Raw genomic sequence first — 26,727 nt, forward strand, 5'->3', positions numbered from 1 at the left:
CACCCACACAGAGTATAGTTTGTAATCCCATTCACCCAAATGATGCAGTTCAGCGTCCTTCTCCAGCCTCAGGCCCATGCTCTGACTGCAAAGCAGGATCAGGCCCTAAGTGGAAACTGCCTCCCACCTAAAAAGTTTTCTTCCCATCATATTTGACCCTCCAGGCACTGGGAGCAACTTTTAAAAGATTCTTTCCTGCAGTGAAACATCCCCATTCTAATACCATGCGGCCTGGCTCCATTTTCAAAACAAAAAGCAGTCAAGTAGCACTTTAAAGACTAGCAAAGAAGTTTATTTTGTGCAGGTAACACTTTTTAAGTGGGCTCCATCATACTTCACAAGCATTTAACAAAAACCACTGCTTAATGAGGTGTAGAACTAGTTATCGTGAAATAAAACTCATGCTTTTTGGTGTGTGTGGGCGGGGAGTGGGAAGGTGGAATCACATTTTCATGGCCTATTTTCTTTTAAAATCTGTGCTGTTCCCACCACATCATGTAATGCCCTCTGTAAAGCTAAAAACCAACTCTTCACAGCAGAGTGCTGGCTTAGAGGCCTATGATTCCCATAATATAAAAGCCCTGAAGTGTAATTGCCCTTAAATTCTCCTAATCTTTTACACTTAATGTAAAAGCCATCTGATCTAATAGCCGTGACTAAATTATATTATATTTTTTCTATTAAAAGTAATTTTCTGAGTTGGTAGAGCAACACAAGCATTAAATTATTCAGAAAGCAATACCCTCTAAACTTTCCAGAATTGAGAAACATTCCCCAGTCAGCTACCCAGAAAAAAACCTTTAACCGACCCACTCAAAAAATGAGAGCCAGTGTGTAAACAACATTGTACCAGCAATCAGTTATAAGCTGTGAGACTTATCGGTGTGGCTTTCACTAGTAGATGGAATGGATCACAATGCACAGCACTTCTGACACATCCCTCAGACTTTGTGGATCTATTTCATTTGTATCTGACATTCTGGTGACCTTCCATCTTGCTCAAATTCGTTTATCTTCAATACCTTTTCGCAAAGAATATGAATGAAAATGTCCTTTCATATGTAAAAATGAGAATTCCTGGGGTACCTCAAAGCATCTGACAAAGTGGGTCTTTGCCTACGAAAGCTTATGCTCCAATAAATCTGTTAGTCTACAAGGTGCCACAGGACTTCTCGTTGTTTTTGTGGATTCAGACTAACACTGCCACCCCTCTGATACTTTAATACATAGGTGATGCTGCCTGCTTTGTTATGCTGAACACATGCATTACTGAAGATCTAAATTTACCCTCCACCTTCATGACTTACTTAAGCCTAAAGTCAGAGACCAGGCTAATGAACTCGGCCTGTAGTCCTCGGACTGAAGACTCCTTGTGTTTCTTTATTGTCCAATATTAAGGTTTAAATCTTATGAGAAGTTTTACTTCTGGCAGCACAGCTATGTAGAACAATCACAAAAGAAAAGCTGCAGTAAAATTCAAGGGAAGAGACGGGTTGAGGGATTCTTTTGGATTACACAGAATTCGGAATTTTCAATTACAACATATTTGGAACCAAATTCTGATTTGCCTTCCTTTTTAACTTTAAAAAGGCATTCGCTTTAGTTTATGTAAGTCTTACTGCTGCTTCCAGGACACTGAGCATGCCTGTCTACTGTTCAGCTAGTGCTGCCCTGCAAGTGGGAATCAGCATTTTATATGTGCAGCTGCTAAGAAGTTTAGCAGTGCCCATTCATTCCAAGATTCACCAGCAGTACAAAGGAACTACTCAGGAAGGAGCTCCTCCAGACACACTGCTGGCTGTTGCTTACACTCTACACTGGATGCATAACTGTGACCTCACATCAGTACAGAGAAGTCAGTAGAGTTGACTAGCTAGGCGATCCAAGTCTGGCCCAGTTTTGGAGCACTGCTACCATAAAAGGACACAGTTCAAGGAAAAAGGAGGTATTGCCCAAATCAACTCTCAGCTAAGATGCTGCAATTTAGGGAGATCAGATATGAAGGTTAAAGTGAGACATTTATGATGGAAGCAGAAGAGTTTGCAGTCTCATACTCTGTTGCAACTGGAATCAGAACTCCAGATTTCTTCGATTCCATGCTCTGACAATGCCTTTCTTGGACCGAAAATCTCCATTCCAAGATATGCACAGAAAGCTATTCTTATAATATTTATGGTCCAAAACGCATCAGAGAGTATCAGAAATCCAGCCAGAATGCTGTTGTGGTATTCCCAATCCAACCATGCAGACTCAGAGTCAGATAAGCATCCACATTTGTTAGGCTGTGTACTTGTTCCAGATAGCACCAACTCACACACAATCAGTGTTTATCAGTAATAAAGTACTAGAAAAGGCAGAACTCCATTTCCTAGATTCAGGCATATGGCAGGGGTTACACACTTCTGTCACGTCCAGACAACAGTAGCTACCATTTGCTCTTAGCCTGACACAAGACATCATCTAAAGTAGATTGTGTCAAAGTCTTCTATTCACATGTATGCTTCTTCCCAGACTGCTGTCACTTCAATGCCAATCACTGCAGTTGCCATGTGAATCCATGCAACAGTGCACAATAGTCCATGCATGTACTTCCTTATCACTCCCATCAGCAGAACTAACCACAACAGCTATTACCCCTATTCTCCTGAAAATAGGTTCATTGTTATAAAATTAGCAGTAGCACACTCATTGTTTTCAACAGAATTAAATCATATATGAAGGCACCACTTCAGAAATACACTTTCAGTCCTGTATGTTTTCTGTAGAAACATCAGATAATGCAAAAATTCTACAGCTACAACGATTATATCTAGAAGTTCATTGATCATTTCTGTCTCCTACTCCACTGAACAAATTGTTGCTTGCAGGTCTCCATACAATTTCAGGATTATATGGTACTCTGATTTTTATGCTTCCGTATTACTGACAAAGTATACACAGACAGCATTTCCAAGTCTCCATTGTATTATAAGTTTGAGGCAGCGAGAATTAAATCTCTTCCACTGTCATCTTATTTTTGAGAGATTTCCAAGCCAGTGTTTAAATAGGTAATCCTATTTAAGAACTAAGAAGTGTCAGACTCCCACTGAAAACATTGACAGCAGAGGGGAATCTGCTTGCTTCATCAAAAAAACATAAAAGACAGCCATTCAAAAGTTTTCAAAGAAGTGGCTTCAATGTGGAGTACATAGCAGAGTCAGCTAGTAACAGATTTCAAAAATCCATCATAGAATGCAGAAAGCAGACAACTGGTAAATCAGTGAAAGCCGCTTCCAAATAAGGTCTGAGTATCAAGTGTTGTAGATTAGCCGATATTCATAAGGTGACTTCTAACAACCTACTGCTTGGAGTCACATATCAAACCACATTGTTTGACCCACCCGGAAGTCTCACTTGAAGACAAACACTCAAACGTATGAGATGTTTCAGGTCAGGTTTGAGGGGAATTAGAAAAACTGAGGAAATGTTTTCACTATACTTACCACTTTGTAAAATTTCCAATGTTCTGAGAGAAAGTGATGATTTACTGCATTGAGGCAAGACTCACTCTGTGCTTCTCAATAACAGCTTTCTGTGCTCATTTCCGTCACGGACCCAGCCTGAATAGATTATGGAAACTAATATGAAGGTAGTATCTGGGTGTAGATATTAGTACAAAGCCTTTTACCACCAGGTCACCAGTTCCAATCCAGCCATTTTGGCAATGCTCAAAAGTGAACATGTGAAGGCTGTTCAGTTACTCCCAAAACGTGAGGCAGAAACTCTACGAGACATGTTCAGTTCCCAAACCGCCCTTCTCAGCTGGCACGTCTGTTGGCTGCATCATCAGTAGTAAGGGATTGACTGGAGATGAACTAAATTGCTCTGTTTTGGAGGTGATGGAGAGTTATTTTGATGGCCCACATTGTAGAAGCTCACTGTTGAATTTCTGTACCCAGTACTGTCACTTCGTCCCTGACACAAACTCTCAAAACTCACCTAAAAAGTTGGTTCTCTTCGTATGTGCCTTGGCAACACACACAAATCTTTTCCTATAAAATGAAGACTAATATCCTTTCTCCTTTGCCAGTAAAGAACAAGGCCCTATGCTGCTTTACCATTTATCAACGGACTGGTACAGTAAGATAAAATATTTTATTGATATGTAATACAAGAAAAATACATAAAACTTGCCCCACTAAGGAAAAATACAATACCAAAATATGCTAGTATCAGTACAGCAAAACAATCTCTCAATGACCAGAGCTTCAAGTCATGTGACTAGAAAAGAATTTCTAAAAACTAAAGTACACTTAGTGAATGCCTGCTTCTCAGGGGAGTCCTCTAGGAAACTGAAGGGAAACAAGAGCAATCAGTTGTCACACTGTAGCTAAATATTTACTAAATATATTACACATGTATCTCCAAAGCAGCTTTAAAAATGTCTGCATCCAGACCTCCTTTGCCATGACTGGGGACTGTAATTGCAATGACACAGGCCCACATTCAAGGACAGAGAGACTAAACTCTGTTGGAAAACAGGAAGTTTACAAACTACAAGGTACAGTTTGAGGGGAAGAGCGTATTTTAAATCCAGTTAACATAACAGTAGTTAAATTAAACATTCATAGAATTTACAATACAACCTTGAAAGTCTCCTGTTTCCAAGAACTTAAAAGCTGAATTCTGATCTGTCCTGCCCTGCCCTGCATCAGTGCCAGGATGACAGCCTGCTACTTGCTAACTGTGGGCAAATGCTGACTAAACAAGTGTAATGCTTGGTGCCGAACATAGCATAGAGGTCATGGGAGTACTCCTGCAGCAAGGAGTATTATAAAACAGTAAGTAATTTTTACAGGATCAGGCTCTCTTCTGTTTAACCTGAGAGACTTAAAAAACAGTGACCTTGTGATTAGACCCTTGTTTCACTTGAAGTATTCCCATGCTTTGTATTTTCTTCCACAAAACTCTTTGGCGTTATTGCACTTCAACTTAAACATATGAAGCTCGGTTTTGTTTAACATGTGAATTCCGAATTAGATTTCTCTTTCTATCAACCTAACTATTTGCATCTTTCCCTATAAATAATCAGAAATTGACTATAGTACATAATTTACAGTGCTAATAAACCTGAAAAATCTCAAGCTTTTGCTGGGTAAGGGTTGACCATGGGATGCTTGAATTAGATAATGTACAACTTTATCAGGCATGTTAAACAATCTAGGCCCATTTTATGCATAATGAAGTTTGCAAAAATACATAATAAAAATGGGACTATTTCACTTGAGACTAAAATGCTGCTTACATTCACGATCCATTCCAGCCCTGCTGTTTCTTAGCCTACTGAAATCAGTGTTACAAAGCACTAATGAAAAAACCTCTCTTGTAAAAAGTTAGTGTCTGCTGGAAAAACCTGATTTGTAGCTCTAAGTAAAATGCTAAGGCACTAAACCTTAAATTATTTCAATAAAAGAATGTAGCCTGGCCAGCCAAGCTACAACGTATACCTTGACACACTATCTTGGTCTGCACTTGACCTACTGTCAATCTGCTGATCACCTTAATATAGCCACCAAAAGCACACCTTTTAACCATGAAAAGAGAAAAAAAAAGAGTTACAGTGTTTCAGCCATAGTCACTTTAGCTGAAGCTCAATGTCATTTGCCCTTTGGGACTTACCAACAGCATCAAATTTGGAGATATTCAATATGGGTTTATTTTACCCTAAAATGGTCAATCCGACATCAAAAGAACATAACTACTATGTCATCATTTTGACTCCCATCTTGTATGCCAATTGTAAAATACATTCTACACAATTTATAAGCCCCATACGTGAAATGTCCAATTTGAACCAAAGTAGTTGCCAGGTTGTTCAGTTTCACAAAGAGTAAATGACTTCAGCCTCTGAATTTTTTTTTGTATTTGGCATAATTGCAGGGGAGGGGTGCATTGTTCTTACAGTTCCACAACACAATAAGATAAAGTTAACAAGAAGGTTACACTACTGTCATCACGTCACTCCTACAGGATTGCAGCAGTCATACCACAGAACGAGCATTAAGCATATTAACAAACCAGCCCCTGTCTCATTCGAATGATCTGGAGTAAGGCAGCTTGAACATCTTCATCCATATGGCCCTGGAATTGGAGAGGAAAGGGGGAAGGGAGGATAAAAAACCGACCTGCATTAGTCTTGAATAAAATTAAAACAAATATCCTCCCAAACAGAACAGACAGTCAATCACCATCTCAAGTATCAGGGGGTAGCCGAGTTAATCTGTATCCACAAAAACGGGCACCTAATAGACTGACAGATTTTTTTGGAGCATAAGCTTTTGTGGGCAAGGGCCTGCTTCAGCATCTGACAAAGCGGGTCTTTGCCCATGAAAGTTTATGCTCCAAAAAATTCTGTTACTAAATTTAGATGAACTTATCAATGACTCTGTGTCAGCAGAGCTACTTTCCCGCATTGGAACACAGTGGTAAGTTTCCTGTTTGAAATCATTGTTTTGATTTAGAAAATGTTGTTCATGTCTTCTGGCTTGCCTTGCAGCTTCCTGCCACTACCTACAACCCCCAGCTACAACATGTGACTAACACAAGAGTCATAGTTAGGGTCTGGAACTGCACAGCGTCTCAGCTAATCCACATTAGAGTATGGGCTGCAGCCAGTTACAACATAGGGAACATTTACTGGTCTTTGTGTAAATTCATATTCTGTATTCAAAAAAGAAAAAAAAACACACCCAGGAGAGCTGAAAGTTCCCAAAGCTCATGCAACTCTCCCACTGCACTATTTGGGATCGGGACATATGCTGAAAGCACTGTATTATTCCCTTTAAGTGTGTCACCACCGTATGTTGTCTAGATGTCCATAAAAAAAGTGACCAGCTGAAGGGAGCATGCCATCTCATTCTTTTGCTTCTCAGTTTCTTTCTGGAAATCAACAGGCACCACAAAAAGCCTTTGTAAATATTGTCTAGGGCATACGGAAAACCATGACATTAGCTATTATTCATTCATGCACGTTTATACTGCAAGATTTCTCTAAAAGACACTTAAATCATCAAAAAGGTATCTTCGCATTTCTAGACCAGCTAACCTACCTGCACAGCACTAAGAAGATGGGTCCGATAAATTGAAACTACTTCTTGGTGCTGTCTGTCAGCATCCTGGATGTACAAAGGTAGGAGAAAGAGGAGAGGTGATCACTATTTTCAATATCAATTTGTCATACAAGTCCAGTTTTGCTTGTCTGACTTAGGTTGCTTGCTTAAGAATCATACTACCTTAGAATCTCAAAGTTAACATTTACAAAACTTTAACCAAATAACAGAGCCTTTCGGCTTTCGCATCAACTTGAAATGTTTTGCCTTGAAGTAGGAGGTACGCTCATGCTGCATGTCAGCCCAAGTGTCAACATCACCAACCTCCTTGGATAAGAAATGAGTCTGACTTCTGTTCAGATGCCCCTAATCCAAGTCCCAATTTAAACTCACTTTACCCCACTTCTATGTAGATTTACACATGTAATTTTGCTTTCTTGTGCAGCTCCAATGAAGTCAACAGCACTACTACTCACACAAATGAAGAAATTTATGTGCATCATACTAACACCCTAGCATGAAGTCCAGTGGGGCTACTCACAACAGAAAGCAACACTGGAGTAAGCATTTGCAGGTTCTAACAGAGCAGCTGGGAACCTCCCACCACAGGCAGCTGTGCACTAACTCTGCTAGAATTAGGGTGCTAAAAATACCAGCACAGCACAGCGGTTTGCTGTTACCCACATGAATACAATCCAGCCCAACTCTCCCGCTTGCATTCCCAGGCCACTAACCCGGGCCACCACCATTGCCATTGTGGCTGTACTGTGATTTGTAGCGGGTTAGCTCAAAGAGAGCTAGCACTTCAGTTGTAACCAATTTGGGAGGTACTGCCCTAGCTTCTGCATAAGCATCCTGAAAAACTACCTTCCCCTGGGTAGTAGTACTGCATGGAGAACTGTTGGCACGTGTAGTGTGCACTAGTACCGCTGCACCATTACACGGGACTAATTCAATGATTTTTGGCTTGATACTACAACAAGAGAACCGTTCTTTGGGCATGCTTTGCCAAAAGACACTGCTGCCTCCTCATGGGCACAGCATGAGCTGGTACAAGTACAAACCTTCAAAATGTTCTATCACAAAGACACATTAACCTGTGACATTCTTCTCTCAGAGGATCCTAGCTTCCTGTCGCCACTTCTCCCTTGCACCAAAACATATATTAATGTTTATTCTACCACCTATGACAAAAAAAGGTAACACGCCTTACAACTAAGCTTTGGAGCAAAGTTCTCCAGAAGTACTTACAGCCAGCTGCTGCTGCAGAGTTTTCACCTGGTGCTGGAGCATTTCAACCTGTTGGTTCTGTCTCTTGGAGGGAACACCACATGTGTACGTAAGCTGAGACAGGCCATTAAGAGCTTGTTTTAGCCGCTCTACATCATTAAGCAGCTCTGTTATCTTTAAGAGAAATACAAAGATTACAATTCATCATTTTCTGAACTTGTCAACAGAAAATATTAATTTGCAAGGCCAACTACAGGCTGACGAGCGTATGAAGGCATCATAACATTTGACTTCTCAATATAACCCATAAAGCTCGGCTTACTAGAAAAGCTCATATGAGAAAGAGAGAGAGAGAGGTTTTGAAAAATCTATCAGCTATAGGTTGCACCTCTCAAAACTGGACTTCTTTCGTCTGGCAACATCTGTCATCCAGCAGGACTATGGATATTACTGGATCAGACACTCCTGACTGGGAGGTTGCTAGGAAATCATCAGTAGGTGGGAGCCCTGCCTGGCAGGAGCCCAGTGATGGGGGGCTGGCAGCCCTGTGCAGGTGAGGCCAGAGGCGTCTATCCCTAGAGGCAGACATCCCAGCCAAGGCTGGTGCCAGCCCTGTGGGGCCAGTCACAGGAAAGGAGGGGGAGGGGGAGGGCTGAGGCTGGGGACCGCCCTTTGTTTGGTAAATTCCCTCATTCAAGATAGGTCAGACCCCCAGGGTGTCGGACGAGGGAGATGAAACCTGTACAGTTATTTTGTTGTCAGCTTCTCAGGATTCTGAAATCTGTAAGACATGGCCCACAGGTCAACCAGGCACTTAGCTAATTCACACACTGAAGAGGAGACCCAGAATTCAAAGCACATTATGCTTATTTTTTTCTCTTAGGGGCGATGAACGTCCACAAGGGAGCCTGCCCACAAGAACTCCAGCCGTAAAGGAATTCAATTTTTCAGAGGAACAGTGCACATAGTATACGCTCAACTAGAGCATTAGCCACTACTAGCAGATGTGAAAACCTAGTTCTCTGGATGGTAGAAAGCACATATAACCAAGTCTGAAAGATACAGTAGCATAAAGTTACAATGCTGTGTGCTTAACCCTAGAGTATAAACGATAATGTTTCCGGTTTTAAAACTAAAATACATTCACTAAAAGTAGTAACTTTTTTTTTTTTTTAAAGGGGGGATAAGATAGAGGTCTATAAACTCATGAGTGACATGAAGAAAGTAAGGAAAAAACTTATTTATACCTCCTAACATGAGAATTAGGGGCCACCAAATGATATTAAAAGGCAGCATATTTAAAACAAAAGGAAGTATTTCTTCACACAAGGCACAGTCAACCTGTGGAACTCCTTGCCAGTGGAGGTTGTGAATGCCAAGATGCTAGCAGAGTTCCAGGAAAAGCTAACTAAATTCATGGAGAATAAAGCCACCTATGGCTCTTAGCCAGAATGGGCAGAGATGATGCCCTTAGCCTCTGCTTGCCAGAAGCTGGGAATGGGTGACGGGAGGAATCACTTGACGATTGCTTTGACGACGATGAGTACACAACATGGAATCCTTAACAATGAGCATTAACACCACCCCAGTCTGTCTCAACCCATAATCATGATGCTTTAAATCTTCTCTCTTATACCAGCTTCCCAATATTATTTATTTGGTGTTAAACTGCCAAGGCAGTTATTAAAATGACACGGCAACACACAAAGGACGTGAAGTATTATTTTTTTCAGATTTAAAATCTTCTGGCATTTGCACTATGGATATTTTCAATTTGAATAGGCCCTTAAACCGAAAAATTCTGCAGGCTGAACTTCTCTAATCAGGCACACACTGATCCACCATGATTTTTGTTCGCTGAATGTCTACTTGTCATGGTTACGGTCAAGCTTCCTATAGTCCCATGAAGTTTGTTTACAGCCACCAGCCTGACTCTCAGTGTTCTGTGCTGTTTTTAGCTGTAATTTACCCCTAAATGTCTTCCAAGAGCCCAGTCAGCAGTGGAAGTGTTGGTAACGCTGCTAGACAATATTGACCTCCCATGGTTTGGCAAATTCTCTGGTTCAGCACTAGTCAGGTCCCAACGGTATCAGACTAGAGAGGTTCAGTCTGTAGAAGAACAAGAACTATTTGAATCATTTTATTTTATGATTAACCACAATTTATTTACAAAAAAAATAGCAAGTAGGCAGCACTTTGCATAGCAGACACACAAAACTTGTCCTCAGCTTGGAGAATGTATGTGCTATTATGCAAAGTGCTAACTAATTTCTCAAAATCTGGCCTTTTAGACCTAGACAGAGGCAGTTAATATTGTTAGATAATGGACACTTTCTACGTACCTTGTTATCTTTGGCTTCTACTTGCTTTGCAGATTCCTGGATTCTTTTTTGCAAGTCAGTAATTGTTGTCAAAGATTTATCACATCTCTCTTTCTGGTCCTTAATTTCTTGTTCGATGCTGAAGCTTCTTGACTGCAGAAATTCTCTCTCATCTTTTGCAGAGAGCTCTTCCCTTCTGGCTTGCAAAGCCTCTTCACACATTTCTTCATATTTTCTATTCAAGCTGGCCAAGTCTCCAGCTATGTTAGTAACCTGGGTCTCTAAGGCACTCTTCATGGATTTGTACTCAGACATATCAACCACTTCTTTGCTCTCCAGCACATCTAACGCTTGTTTAGTACTATGAATCTCAGACTGGAGTTTAGAGATTTCCTCACTTTTTGCTTGGTTTTCTTCCATTTCCCTTTTCAAGCTAGTTTTGACTGTTAGAATTTCTTTTTCAAATGCTTCTTTCATCTGTGCATGTTCTGTCAAAGAGATTGAGGTGTTACGTAGATCTGCTAATTCCTGCTGCAGTTCTCTTACTTTTTCTAGTTCTCGGTCATAACATGCCCTCTTACTATTGAGGTCTTCTTTTAGGTCCTCTATTGTCTGGCCAAGCGTTTTCTTCAAGGCTTCAAACTGTTCCACTGGAACACAGTGATCTTGCATACGAGTTTGCACAGCGAGGGCCTCAGAAAGCTGTTTGGCACTCTCTTCCTGTAGCTTGTCTTTTTCACGTTTTACCTCTGTGTATTTGTGCAGTAAGTCTCTCAATTGCTTATTCAGTTCTTCCATTTTGCTGGTGAACATTTTTTCCATTTCATGTGATTTCTCAGCAAGAATGTAATTTTGTTGCAAGTCATTCTGGATTGACAAAAACCCATTCTTTAACTTTTCATTTTCTTGTTTGTATTTCTGTGTCTCAGCCTCACATTCTCTGCATTTCTGTGTCTGTTCTAGCAATTGGTTTTTTAATTCATTCATCCTGGCTTCAAATTTTCTCTCTCTCTCTTCAAAGCAGGCAACTGGGGCATACTTTGACTTAATGCATTCTTGAATTGTGTCCAGTTCCCTTTTCTGGGCTTCAATGTCGGCATGTAACTGTAAGATTTCCTCTTGGCCTCTCTTATATTTAGCCAATGTGTCAGTGTTGCTGCTCTTTAACTCTTGCATGCTTTTACTTAAGGTAGACACCTTACTCTCATGATCTTTTAGGCTCACATATTCTGTTTGTATGCTGCTCTGCAGGAGTCTCAGCTTATTTTTCAAAGTTTCATTCTCTTCATTTACTCTCATAAATTCACGCTTTATATCTTCAGTTTTTTCCTTCAGATCTGATAACTCTCTATTGGTCTTTTCAAGGGTACTGTTCAAGACTGTTTTAATCTCCTCATGTGTTATGGCAGGCACATACTGATGATTCATAGTGTCCCTCAGAGTTGTATTTTCTGACACTAGTTTGGAGACTTTTGCTTGTTCAGCATTGTATTTTTGATGAAGCTCAGCAAGCTGATTTTTAAGTTCCACAATGTTGGATTTTAAGGCTGCCACTTCTTTTTCGTGCTTTTCTGGAGACAGGTACACAGCCTGGAAGTGACTCATATTCTCACTCAAACTGGTCTTTTCTATTAGCAGCTTCTCAACTTCTGCTTTGCTTTCATTGTACTTTTGGGTTACTTCAGCAAGTTTTTTGGTCAGATCCCCAATAGTCAGATCACTTGTTTTTTTCATCTCTTCATTCAGTTTTAAAGGCACATATTGGCTTTTAATTTCAGCTGTTAGAGTGTGTACTTGCTGCTTAAGCAGCTTGTTGTCCAGGTGAACCTTTTCCACTTCCTTCTGAGACGCCTGATTCTTCAACAATAATTCAGAAATAGTTTTTTCCAGTTCTTCAGTTTTTTGCTCAAATCTGCCCCTCATTTGTTCGTGTTCTTCTGGCCTCACATGCTGAGCAAAATTAGCTTTCTGACTCTCCAATTCCCTCTTTAAGAGCCAAAACTCTTCCTGAAGCTTTTCACACTCTCTTTCCCTCTGTAGTAACTTCTTTGCTTTTTCATTCACTTCAGTTGATAATGAACTCTTCATATTTTCAAATTTCTCAACAGGTACAGAGAGGACCAACTTTGCTGCCATTTCTTTCAGCTGTCCTTGTACCTCCAAGACATTTCGCTCACTCTTCTCTCGCTCCATCTCCAACATACCAAGTTCCTTCTGCAATCTCTTGTTCTCCTCCACCAACCTCCCCTCATCTCTCTTAAATTCTGCAACTAACAATTCATTTTGCTTGATTTGGTTCCTTAGCTTGCCAACTTCTGCTGAAGCTCCTTCGTATTTTGCTTTCATGTCTTGCAGCTGATCCTTTAGATCTTCTGTTAATTTACTGCTTCCTGTGGCAGCTTCATGGGTCAGGTGATCTTTCAGCGCAAGAAAGTGGGTTTGCATTTGCTTCACTTTGCCTTCTGAATCAAACATTCTCTTCTGCACATCTTTTAAAGCATCTTCCAATTGCTTTATCTGTCCATCAGATTCTTGCTTGGTTCTTTCACATTCTACTGCCATTGCTTTGCATTCTGCTACCTTATGAGACAGCTCTCGCTGAAGTTTGCTGACCTCTTCCTTTGCTGTGCTATAACTGATTCGCACACTCTCTAGTTCTCGCTTTAGAATTTCATTCTCAGAACTTGACGATTGGCTAGCTAGTGACAGTTCCAGTGGTCTCAGCATAGACTTTGTCTGCAGATTAGGTGGCACAGAAATAAACACAAACTTAGAAAGAGGAAAAATTCAATTTACTATTCGTATCTTTTCACACATTATTTCAATTCTGCTCATCTAAAACTAGAGGTTACCTCCACTATATAGTTCAGATTTACAAGCAGTTTCTAATTTGTGAGTAAGATAAATTAATCCTGCTAATTTACATCAGGAGCCCAAAATATATTTTGTCTTATACATGCAAAATTACTAGAGAAATTATGCAAATTTACATATAGCTGTCACTTAAACATCTAGAAACAATCTGAAGATTTTAAGAGTATAAAATAAATGTAGGTGTACTGAATGCATGCACATTTTCCATACGTTAGGAATCAGGTTAGGTCCATAGATTGCTATTAGCATGGGGTAAGGTATGGTGCCTAGCCTCTTGTCGAAGGCAGGAGATGGATGGCAGGAGACAAATCGCTTGACCATTGTCTTCGGTTCACCTCCTCTGGGGCACCTGGCACTGGCTACTGTTGGCAGACAGGATACTGGGCTAGATGGACCTTTGGTCTGACCCAGTATGGCCATTCTTATGTTCACTCTGATAAGACTCCGCGGAAAAAAATCCACACTATGCTACACTATGAATTGAACAGGGCCCTAAAAATGCAGTTTGTTTTCAATGGAATTCAATGGACAATTTAGGCTCAATTTAAGGTGAATTTCAAGGAGAAAGTGTGGAAGAGGGTAACTGATTCTACTTTCAGGCTATGAAATGGTATTACTACTTATCAGCTGGTCAAAGTTTATTTTTCCATTTCAGCGTGCACCATGTTAATTTTATAACAATACTGTTTTTAAATCAAAATGTCATGAGGTACCAAGTCAAATGACTTATAGAAGTCTAAGGTAAATCATGTTGATTGTAGCATAATTAAATAACCACAAAAGAGATGTCCAGTTAGAGAGAATCTATTTTCTAATTACCCCATATATAACCCTCCTTCAATTCTTTACTCATTAGATTTCCATGTCTGCAGCATTAACTCCTCAAACAGTTATGCTACCATAATTCCTCTGGAGGGCACCAGTAATTAAGAACAGTTTAGTGTGATTAGTGTTCATTATACAATATATTTCTGTTTTATAACTGTAACTACTTCAAGGACTGTTTACGTGCCCAGGAACACATAGAGATAGTTCATATAGCCACTTGCTGAATGTTAATATAGTCTCACAAAGTAAAGGTTACCTGGGACTCTGTAGCCATCACTTGACCCTGTTTAAGCAGCATATCTTCTTTCCCTAGATTATCACAGAATAAAGCCAATTACTCTACCAGTTTAAAGAAAAAAAACAGTAAATAGAAGGCAAGGGACTAAATTAATCCCCGTTGTAATTCTATTTGGTTCAAGAGAATTGCAGAGATTAATTTGTCCCCTAAATTAATGTCAAACAACCCTCCTGTGGTTATTTTTCATGTGAACCCCACTAAAGATGATAAACCTCTAAAGCAAAAGAGCCAAAACAAACACCATTGTTAGGGATATGGTAAAAGCCTCTTTTCAACTAGCCATAGGAGGCCTTACTTCGCAGGTGAGCAGACTTTTTAGGTCAGTCCTCACTTTTTGTCCCTGAAATTAGCAGGCCCCTGAAACCTGACGGAGGACCATAGGAAAGAATGGTGGGGGGTGCTTGGGAAAGGGGTACTGAGGAGCTTCAAGGGGTTCACCAAAGAGGGACGGATACTCAGGGAGAGGACCCCAGGAGGGCAAGCAGGGGGTTCAAGAGGTGCCCCAAAGGAAGAGAGGCACATGGGGGAGTAACAAGAAGGGAGGAGGGGTGCTTGAGGGGACTCCAGGGGCTCACCTGCATCACCACCTCCACCTTTTAGGTGTGATGCCCTTGCTGAAGCAGGGAGGCAGTGACTCCAGGCTGTGCCATGTGCAGTAGAGGTGGTACACAGACACCACCCCACCCCGGCCCCACACAGCAGCACTCCTCCTCCTACCAGCATCTCAGGGAATCGGGGTGTCCTGGATGCAACTGCGCTGTGGGGAAGAGACTGGCTACCTTACCCAGCTGGGAGCTTGCTGGCTGCCCTGTCCCCTGACTCAGGGCCTCCCAGAGATGCTGCCACATGTTCCAACTGACCTTGTAAGCACTGTGATGGGTAGGGCACCATTCCCACTGGTCACCATGCTCCCTCAGCAAACAGTGGAAGTGGGATGGGGGGGCGGGCTAGAGGAGCCAGAGTAGTCCACAGGGAGGCAGCAGAAGATGGGGGGAGGGTTAATCAAGCTGTTCCCTCCCTTTACAAAATTTCATGTCCCCCCTCGCAGGGGCACACCCCCGCTTTACTTCAATGAGCAACATCCAATGACTTGCATATAGGTTCATGACAGACCAAGGCCGTGTCTACATGAGCCCCAAACTTCGAAATGGCCACGCAAATGGCCATTTCGAAGTTTACTAATGAAGCGTGAAAAGAGAAGTTACTCACCGTAGTAACGATGGTTCTTCGAGATGTGTCCCCGTGGGTGCTCCACAATAGGTGTCAGGCTCGCCCGGCGCCGTAGATCGGAATTCTTCCAGCAGTTTCTCCTGGATCGCACATGTGCCGGCACGCGCCGCTCCCTTGCGCGTCCCCGGCCACATGTGCGATCCAGTCCCCGCCAGTTGCTTGACCAACTGCCTCGGCTGCTCCTGAAAAACACTAAACAGAGATCCGAAGCGGGAGGATGGGCGGGTGGTGGAGCACCCACGGGGACACATCTCAAAGAACCATCGTTACTACGGTGAGTAACTTCTCTTTGTTCATCGAGTGTCCCCGTGGGTGCTCCACAATAGGTGACTACCCAGCAGTAACCCAAGTAAGGAGGTGGGTAATCGGTTTAGGTGCAGTTCGCCCCCGAAAGGACCGCTGTCGACAGACGGGTGTCCTCTTGGTATACCCGATGTAGTGCATAATATTTGGCGAAGATGTCATAGGATGACCAGATCGCCGCTCTACATATGTCTTTTAACGCGATGCCCTTGAAGAAGGCTGTTGATGCCGCCACCGCCCTGGTGGAGTGAGCCCTAGGCGGGGCTAGCAAAGGAGTCTTTCGAAGTTCGTAGCACATTTTTATACAGGACACAATGTGCTTAGAGATTCTCTGTGAAGAGAGACCTTCTCCTTTTGACCTGGGAGCGAGAGAGACTAGAAGTCTGTCCGTTTTCCGGAAGGACTTAGTTCTGTCTATATAGAAGGCCAACGCCCTTCTCACATCCAGGAGATATACGCGTGCCTCCTTGCTGGAGCTGTGAGGCTTCGGGTAAAACAAGGGTAAAACTATTGGTTCGTTAAGGTGGAACTCTGAAGAAACTTTCGGAACAAAGGCTGGGTGCAGCCGTCAAGTTACCGCCTCCTTTCAGAATACTGTGCAGGGCAGCGTTGCCATAACTACTGCAAGCGAGCTCACCCTGCGAGCCGACGTAATTGCAAGGAGGAATGCTGTTTTTCTCATAAGGAGACGTAGGGGAACTGTGGCTGAGGGTTCAAATGGTGGACCCATTAGTGTGTTGAGCACCAAGTCCAAGTTCCACGATGGTGGAAGCGGTTTCCGAGGGGAGTACAGGTTTACCAGCCCCTCCAGGAACCTGGTAACAATAGGATGGGCAAATACTGTGGGCCCCTCCTCTGCGTGCCGAAAAGCAGATATAGCGGCGAGGTGGACTTTTAGCGAGGATAGGGAAAGCCCGCCCCTCTTGAGGTCCAATAAGTATTCTAGTATTACAGGTATAGGAATGTCAAGGGGAGCTAACTGCTTGGTGGAACACCAGGCAGTGAATTGAGTCCATTTCTGCTCGTAGGTCTTCCTGGTGGAGGTCCTTCGGCTACTTTCCAGGACTTGTTGTACTCCCTCCGTGCATGTGCTTTCTAGGGAGCTGAGCCATGGATTAGCCATGCTTGTAGGCGCAGACCTTGAGGGTGTGGGTGCACTATGGACCCCTGGGCCTGCATGAGTAGGTCCGGCGCCACCGGAAGGGGGAGCAGTGGGCGGTCCGACATGCTCAGAAGCAAGGGGAACCATTGCTGTCGATCCCACGTTGGGACTACTAGAATCATGCGGGCTCTCTCCCATCTGGCTTTCTGCAAGACCTTGTGGATGAGCACTGTGGGGGGAAACGCATAAAGTAGGGGGCCCTTCCATGAAATTGTGAATGCGTCCCCCAGGGACCCCCGCCCCAATCCTTCCCTGGAGCAGTGCTGGGGGCACTTCTTGTTGTGCTGAGTGGCAAACAGTCGATCTGGGGAAACCCCCATGTGTGAAAGATCGGTCGTAGCAGATTGGAGCGGATCTGCTATTCGTGCACGAGTGCGAAGCGCCTGCTCAGCTGGTCCGCTTTCACATTGTGAGCTCCCGGCAAATACAAGGCTTTCAACGTTATATTGTTGGCAATGCACCAGTTCCACAGCTGAAGTGCTTCCGCACATAGGGCACGGGATCGGGCTCCTCCTTGTCGATTTATATAAAACATAGTGGAGGTATTGTCTGTATTGATCCCGACTACTTTGCCCTGTATGTAGTCTCGAAAATGTTTGCAGGCATTGAACACTGCTCTGAGCTCCAGTATATTTATGTGCAGCGACTGTTCCGTAGGGGACCATAGTCCTTGCGTCACCTTGTCGCCGATGTGTGCTCCCCATCCTATGTGGGAAGCATCGGTAGTAAGAAAAATAAAGATTTGTGGTTGGTGAAAGGGTACCCGTCTGCAGGTTCCTGGGGTTTACCCACCACTGCAGGGATCTGCGCACCTCTGTCGTGGGCGATAACACCCTGCGGACAGTGTGGGATGCCGGTTTGTAGACGCTCGCCAGTCAATGTTGTATGCTGCACATGTGCAATCTGGCATTCTGCACCACAAACGTCACCGCCGCCATGTGGCCCAGCAGCTGCAAGCACGTTAAGACAGGCACCGTGGGGCTGTATGTAATGACTTGCACCAGCGAAATGATAGTGCAAAAGCGGGCGTCGGGTAGATACACCCTTGCTGTAATAGAGTTTATACGTGCCCCTATAAACTCTATGTCTTGTGTGGGGCCGGTCTGACTTCACGAGGTTGATGACTAAGCCCAGTGAAGAAAACGTGTCTGCTGTTACGCGTATCATGCGTAGGACCTCTACCTTCGAGGCCCCTTTCAATAGGCAGTCGTCCAGGTATGGGAATATAAATACCCGGTCTGTGCAGGTAGGCTGACACCACTGCCAGGGTTTTGGTAAAGACTCTGCGGGCCGAGGAGAGGCTGAACGGGAGAACCTTGTACTGGAAATGCTCCTTGCCGACCGTAAAACGGAGGAAGCGCCTGTGTGCCGGGTGGATCATTATATGAAAGTAAGCATCTTGTAAGTCGAGGGCTGCAAACCAATCTCCATCGTCCAGTGCCGTGAGTATGGAGGCGACTGTGATCATCCAAAAATGTTGTTTGCGCAAGTACCGGTTGAGGCCCCGAAGATCTAAGATGGGCCTCCAGCCTCCTGTTTTCTTCTCTGTGAGGAAGTAGCGTGAATAAAAGCCTTTCCCCTGGAATTGCTCCGGCACTCTTTCCACCGTCCCTATGAACATAAGATGGTCCACCTCCTGTTTGAGTCTCGCCTCATGGGAAGCGTCCCTGAGGTGGGGCCTGGGAGGAGGTTTCGGCGGTGGGAGCGACTGGAAGGGGATCGCGTAACCCGTGGCTATGATCTCCAGTACCCATTTGTCTGCGGTGATCTTTTGCCATTCGGAGTTCAATGGTCAGAGGCGATGATGGAACATGAGCTGAGAATGGCATTGCGCAATGGTAGTGCTAGTGCAGCCCTCAACATGCCCCTCAAACTTGTTGACTTTGGGCCTGCCCCGAGGATGCACGGCTTTGTTGGGAACGTCGCCTGGGAGTTCTGTACTGTTGCTGCTGTTGATGTCGCCCTTGGTCGTAGCCCCGTTGGTACTGAGCACGCTGTGGTTGGTACGGGTATCGTCTTTGCTGAGGGTAATACTTTTTCTTCCTATATGGAGGGGTATAAATACCCAGAGTTCTAAGTGTAGCTCTGGAGTCCTTACTGGAGTGGAGGACCAAGTTGGTTGAGTCTGCAAACAATTTCTGCGTGTCAAAGGGAAGATCCACAATCTTCGCCTGCAGATCCCTCAGGATACCCGATGTCTGGAGCCAGGATTCTCTACGCATGACCACCGCTGTAGCCGTGGAGCGTGCCGCTGTGTCCGCCACGTCCAGGGCGATCTGGACTCCTGTCCTCGAAGCCGCGTAGCCCTCTTGCACAATTGCCTTTAGCACCGGCTTCTTATCTTCCGGAAGCGAATCCATGAGAGAAGTAAGCCTGGAGTAATTATCAAAATTATGGTTCGCTAGATGCGCTGCATAGTTTGCCACTCTCAATAGCAGGGTGGAGGAGGAATATACCTTCCTGCCAAACAGCTCTAGCTTCTTGGCATCTTTGTCTGAACCCCCCGATTTGTCCTGAGAAGTCTTTGATCTCTGCTGAGACGATTCTACCACCAATGAGTTTGGTTGTGGGTGACTAAAAAGGAACTCCATGCCCTTCGCCGGGACAAAGTACTTCTTATGCGCTCTCTTGTTCATAGGCAGAGCAGAGGCCAGGGTCTGCCATATGGTAGTGGCTGACTCCATAATGGCTTCGTCAAGTGGGATAGTGATTTTGGATTAAGCCGGGGGTCTCAAATTTTTCAGGAGTTTGTGATGTTTCTCCTGCACTTCTGCCGTTTGGATGCCTTGCGTAAAAGCCACCCTTTTAAACAGCTCCTGAAACTGTTTGAGGTCGTCCGGGGGAGCAACGTCCCTGGGGGCTGTGGCCTCATCGGGGAGAACGAGGAGGAACCACTAGGGTAAACCTCCCTCGAACTCTCAGGTTCTTGCGGCCGATGGTACACCCGCTCGCTGGAGGGTTGCAAAGGAAAGTCTCGGGGTTCTAAAATTAACTCCCCTTGAGATAGCTGTGTTTCCGTCTCCGGCCGGGAGTGTCCACAGGGGTATTGGACGGCCGGGGGGGACCTGCCCCTAGGTGTAGGCCTGGGGCGTCTGTGTCCAGCATGATAAGAATGACCATGGCAGCACGGGCATGGGGATGGAGACCTGGACCACTCTCGGGGTGCGTACCCCTGACGTCTGGGAGAGCGAGATCTCCGCGACGATCCAGATAACAGTGAGACTGGTTTGTTATAGTACTCCAGGGGATCCAGTCCCAGAAAGGGCGAAGGTGGCCCAAGCCATGGTGATGTAGGTTGGAGGAACAGAGAAGGAGACTCTGGATAGGCGGGTGGAGACCCAGATCTTCTGGGTGGCATGTGCAGCGTAAGGGGAGGGCTTGTTGATAGCAGCATTGCAGCCCTGTCCGGAGAAGGGCTGCGGTGCCAGGTTTTTACTCTTGCCTTCCCCCTCCCCTGCGGGGCTGGCACCGCCCCCTCCCGTGCCGGGGATCTCGGCCCCGCTGTCGGTGCCGCGCGGATGACGTCCTCCGGTGCCTGCAGCCTCCGTGCCTGTTGGCCCTGCACCACTGGCACCGCAGGGGTCGGTGCCGCCGGTTCCGGCGCTTGCCTGGCCGCCGCTCTAGGTGCCGCGCGCACCAGCTGTTTGGTAATCGGAGGCTCAGCCTCTGCCACGTGCGCTGCTGCGCTGCCACTTGTTTGAGTATGCGGCTGGGGGCTGTGTGCTCCACCCGTCGCGCTCGCTGAGACTGCCGGCAGGGATCGGGCTGGGGAGAGCTTCCTCCGTTTCTGCACCGAGGGAGTGAGGGAAGCCACCTTCCTTTTGTGGAGCCCTGAGGGCCCCTCTGGTTGAGGCCTCTCCGGCAAGTCGGGCTGGAGAGACTTAAACAGGAGCATTTTCAGCCGCATTTCTCTGTCTTTCCTGGCCCTGGCTGTGAGCTTAGCACAGTGGGAACACTTCTGGGTAACGTGTGATTCCCCCAGGCACCAAATGCATTCGCTATGCCCATTGGAGGCCGGCATAGCTTCGCGGCAGGACACTCACTTTTTAAAGCCTGAAGAGGACATAGCGGTGAGTCTTTTTGTTGTTGATAGGGCACTTAGCACTCAATTCGTGCCTGTTTACCCGTCGCGGATACCGGCCTGCAGCGGCAGGAGGCCCACTGGCCTACACATCCACGCGTCTTCTCCGCTCCTCTCTCTTTTTATTTTTTTTTATTTTTATTTTTTTGCTCTCTCTTTTTGAAATAAAAAACGAACAACAATTTACACGTAAAACTCTAGCTAATCTGACTCTGGCCATAGCCTGAGCGGATTCTGTCTGCAGCCAATGGCGGTTGAGAAGGAACTGGCGGGGACTGGATCGCGCACGTGGCTGAGGACGTGCAAGGGAGCGGCGCACACCGGTGCATGCGCGATCCAGGAGAAACTGCTGGAAGAATTCCAATCTGCGGCACCGGGCGAGCCCGACACCTATTGTGGAGCACCCACGGGGACACTCGAAGAATGCACATTTAGCGCTTCATTAGCAAGCAGGCGGCTGCAGCGCTTCGAAATTGACGCGGCTGGCCGCCGCGCGGCTCGTCCCGACAGGGCTCCTTTTTGAAAGAACCCCGCCTACTTTGAAGTCCCCTTATTGCTATGAGCAGATGGGAATAAGGGGACTTCAAAGTAGGCGGGGTCCTTTCGAAAAGGAGCCCTGTCGGGATGAGCCTTATGGCGGCGAGCCGCATCAATTTCGAAGCGCCGCAGCCGCCTGCATGCTAATGAAGCACTGAATATGCATTTCAGCGCTTCATTAATAAAGTTCGAAATGGCCATTTGCGTGGCCATTACGAAGTTTGGGGCTAGTGTAGACACGGCCCAAGTAATTCATTTTTTTACTACACATATATTAATCCTATACTCATCCAAATTAGAGGACAATCAAATTTGAAAATTAAAAGAATACCCACATCAAAAAAGGGGGTTATGACCTGAGAAAGACTTAATACAAAGCACTTGTAGGTATGGGTAGCTACACTGGCACCAAAGCCTTTCAGTCATTTGTCTAGAAACTCACATCTTGTAAACATTCTACCAGGCAATCCCAGACAACACTGACCTACAAAACTAAACATTGGACTTTTTAAATTATATTTAAATAGAACCAACAAATCTTTTGCTTTAAAATAGTTAACATCATAGTCTTCCATACAAATGTACAAGAGCTCAGATACTAACTACAGCAACCCACATTATAGATTCTGAACAGAAAACTGGACAATCAGGAACCTACGTCTAGAGATCATAGCTGTTTGCAATCTTTATATAGGATGTGTAGAGAAGGAGAGAGAAGACAGTAACAAGAACATCTGTTCAAGCTTTTTTTTTTTTTAATTTAAAGGGTTTAGTGAAATTCACCTCCAATTATTACAGAATATACATACCCATCCCCGTCAACTAGTCAGAGGACAAACGTCAGAATACCCTTTGCTGTCTATGTATTGGGGGGTTTGTATTTACAGGAGATCTAGATACCAACTCAGGACATGCCTATCTACCATCAAAGACTAAATATGAGTGTACAGAAGTGACATGTATAAATTAAATTGTTAGAATTAAGATTAGCAAGAGATTAGGAAAAAAACAGAATTAAAGAGAACAGTTCCATTCCAATTTTTTGAGATTGCAGCATACATTTAAAGAGAAATTCTAAAAATAAAAGCCACCATTACCAAAATCGCTTCCAGAGCCCCGGTAGTCAAGCTGAAATGAAAAAACAGATTACAGTATTGAGATAAAAATAATATATTCATTTCTTTCTAACTGTACATACAGAATGAGATGCTATGCCAAAATTTGAATGATAATTTAACCAGCATAAGGTGACTTTCAGAACAATGTGTTTTTCTTTGCAAGGATTTAAAAGTTATAATGGTTTGAGTTGAACTACAACATACCTCATAGTGTCTAACTTTAGATTTCAGAGCTTCAATACTTCTTAAGCTTTCTTCCTGCTGTTTTTCCTTGGCTGTTAAGAGTCTTCTCAGCTCATCTTTCTGAATAAAGAGAGAGGGCTGTGATTGAGAGCAGCTATCCAGCACCATCTCCAGACCCCTCTGCAAGTAGGCACCCATTCAAATCCTGAGTTAAAATTTCAGGTGATCTCCAACCACAAGTTAGTATTCAGAATCCTATGCTTTCTATTGCCAACGATTTCTCTGACAACTAACATCTGTACATTTATTAGTCACGTGAATATGTAAATGATAGAGACAAAATGTTAGGAACATAGCTGCATGCACCAGACATCTGCTGTGTCACTGAGAGTCACTAGTTTAATAATGAAAGAATACAAAACAAGCAATCTACTTCAATGATTTATTGGCATGCTTTACACAACATCCTTGGAATGAGATGTATGATGGTGATGACAAACATACATAACTAATGTAAGGCAACACTAGATGTATGTAATTTTGGTTCTCAAATCAGAAGCTTTTGTCTTCACTACACACAAGTGCAAAACATGGAAAGAACTCATACAGACAAAAATACAGCTGTGAAACTTTTGTATTAAAAAGTAAACATGTAACATTTTATTTTTGCCGGGGCAATTATTACAACTGTCATAATAAAAGTGATAAAATGAACAAAGGGAAGTATTTTACTCAAGATACAAGTTAATAGGAAAATTTAAAGTGGAGAGGTGAAAAATGAGTTTTCCTACCTCACTTTCAAGATCATCTGCAATCATTTGCTCCTAGAAGGCAACCAAAATCCCAGCCCCCCAAAATAATTTCAGTTATATGTTAACAGGGGTTTGTGTGTATTTGATAAAACAAACAATCACCATTTCAGTCCAGAAAGTTACCTGCTGCCAACATATCTTTCCCTTCCATTTTTCACATTCTCTAATTTTTGGCAGGGAAGTGCCTGCAGTCTATCACATTCCAAATTTCAAAAACTATAGAAATTAAATAGTTTTGAAGCCTTAACATGCATATGTAGACAGCGTTTCCAAATTACTGCCTCGTATATGCCTTCTTGAATCAGAAATTTTCTGCACAGCTGATTATCACATTTTTGGTTGATTTTGGATGAAAATAAAAACTAGGACAAGTTCCTCTCAGTGCTATTGTTCAAAGTAGTTGAATGTTCATGCTCTTGTAATCACGATCATCAGCTGTGAACATACCAATGGATGCTTATGGCTCACACACACGATGGGAGATTGTGCACATTTGAGGGTGATTTTGATTACTGCTGTTAAAGTTTAAAAAGTATCTGTGATGAAAGTGCAGGGGAAAAGCCTGGTTCCCAATAAACAAGGAGTTAACTTCAGCTTTGTTTTCCTCTTCCATTCTACAAGCTTTTTAAGCACTATAAAGGCAGAGGCAGATACACAATGCCTCTGGAAAGGCAGGGCTTCTAATTCACTTGGCGAGAGCAGGGTGAGTCCCAGGTTGGGAATCTTTGTTTCCATTTCTCCTGACAGAAGAGTTCCTCTTGCTGAACTCTCCTGCTTATTACTACTGGTTGCACCTCCTAAAATTGCACACTCTGGGTTCAGCAACATCCCTGGACCAGAAAGCCAGGGCAGGAGGGCAAGCTGGATCCCACATCCTGGCAGCTGCATGGGGGTCAGAGGCATTAGCCTCTCCTGGTCCAGCAAAACCCTTGTGCAGGACCACTGAGGTCCAAGGGCATTGGACCAGGGAAGTGCAACCTGTACAATTTGAGGTATGCTGAGTCACTCCCACCAGATCTCTGTATTACAGTATCAAAGCAATGCCCAAGATGCAACCCATTCACCAGTTAATGGATAATCATGTTGGGGGGCGGGTTCCCCTGAGCTGTTTTTTAATACTGAAGAGAAGATACGGTTTAAAAGGCCTCAGATTAGCATTTGTTCCTTAAAACCATAACATGCTCTACGCTATGATGTAAAGGATTTGAGCATCAACAAAGCTACTTCTAACAACGTATGGTAACATTCTAGAACTGATATCCATAGCAAAAGGCCATCTCTGCCTATGGATATACCATGCTGTAGCAAAAGTCTAAGTTACACTGAGTCAACAGTAAAAGCTCACAGAAAAGCAACAAAGAACATCATACTGCTCAGTATCTGTACACTTGTACCTAAATACTAGAGAGCATGCTTGACCCAAGACTGGCTGGGGGAGGAGGAAGTGGCTCTGCATACTTCCACTGTGGGAAAGGTAGTGCAGTGAAGCATTTTCTGAGACTTTCCCTGCTACTCCCATAGCAATGGGGGGATACAGAGCCCCCAGTGGCCCCAGGAGCAGGGTGTAGGTAAGCATCGCATCCCGTTCACACCTAGACCCCATAGCACTCTCCCTGGCCCAGAAAATTCTTTAATCCAGCATACCCTGTTTCCCAGGTTCGCTTAACTAAAGAGGTTCAAGTGTATTCCCCCCACCCACCCATTCACAGACAAATCTAAGCCACTGATCAGGCTGAGGCTGCGTCTACACAACAAGATAAATTCAAATTTAAGGCAGTTAGCTCGATTGTACCAAGTGACTGTCTTCACTGTAAATACCATTAGCTCAACTCAGGGAGTACTAATATCATCTGAACCGGCTGGGTGTAGAGTCAAGTTTGAATTTAAAATCTCGAATTAAGGCCAGTGTGGAAGCACCAGGTCTTTAAATCGAATTTATTAACCTCCAGAAGTGTCCCATATGTACCCCACTAAGCTATGCGATTACCTGCCAAATATGGCCGCTTCCATCTCCGCTGCCCTCCATCCAGGTGCACAGGGAAAAAGGTCACAGGAAGCCCGTGAATTTTTGCTTAAATTTGAACTCATCAGCACCCAGGAGTGCAAATACAAAAGGTGCCCACAATGAAAAAATGTTTTACCCATCACATCATACCACATCAGTAGCCATTGCACCACATCGGTAACAAATCGCATTGTTAGCCATCTCCTGCTATCATGAGCACTCAGGGTAGCGATTTACCTAACAGTTCTCAGGCTTGCAAAGGAGCTCCACTGTGGAGCTATCAGGAGATTCTGGCTCTTCTTGCAGTTTGGGGAGACAAATCAGTGGCAAGGAGACTTCGGGTGGCCAAGAGAAACGAGGACCTCTACGATCACATGTAGCACAAGATGACCACCAGACATTACTCCCGGGACTCTAAGCAATGCTGGGTGAAGGTGAAAGAACTCCAGCAGGCCTATCACAAAGTCCTGGAAGCCAACCAACAAGTCAGGGTCATCACCGCTATTATGAACAGCTGCATGTGCTTCTTGGGGCCAACCGCCACCATGGAGCCTGGTATTAACTATGACACTTGTGGAGGCCCTGGTCTGGCACCAGGGGTGACTCAGGAGGAGCTGGAGGCCCAGGAGGAAGAGGCCAATGGACAGAAAGGGAGCA

The 26,727-nt window shown here is 44.2% G+C and overlaps 1 protein-coding gene across 2 annotated transcripts in view; it reads right to left on the reverse strand.

The window, feature by feature from the left end:
- Window positions 1-4,120: 4,120 nt before the first annotated feature.
- UACA (uveal autoantigen with coiled-coil domains and ankyrin repeats) overlaps window positions 4,121-26,727 on the reverse strand; it is a 55,906-nt gene continuing 33,299 nt past the window's right edge. For both annotated transcript variants that reach the window (XM_075006769.1, XM_075006770.1), the window contains exons 12-19: window positions 24,045-24,077; window positions 23,275-23,373; window positions 23,050-23,080; window positions 14,598-14,650; window positions 10,661-13,375; window positions 8,340-8,492; window positions 7,089-7,154; window positions 4,121-6,120 (exon numbers count right to left, since the gene is read on the reverse strand). In XM_075006769.1, the coding sequence (XP_074862870.1) occupies window positions 6,049-6,120; window positions 7,089-7,154; window positions 8,340-8,492; window positions 10,661-13,375; window positions 14,598-14,650; window positions 23,050-23,080; window positions 23,275-23,373; window positions 24,045-24,077 (3,222 nt within the window). In that variant the 3' untranslated portion in view covers window positions 4,121-6,048. The remainder of the gene's footprint in view (window positions 6,121-7,088; window positions 7,155-8,339; window positions 8,493-10,660; window positions 13,376-14,597; window positions 14,651-23,049; window positions 23,081-23,274; window positions 23,374-24,044; window positions 24,078-26,727) is intronic.

The sequence above is a fragment of the Carettochelys insculpta genome, chromosome 12 (assembly GCF_033958435.1).
Source record: "Carettochelys insculpta isolate YL-2023 chromosome 12, ASM3395843v1, whole genome shotgun sequence".
Lineage (NCBI taxonomy): Eukaryota > Metazoa > Chordata > Testudines > Carettochelyidae > Carettochelys > Carettochelys insculpta.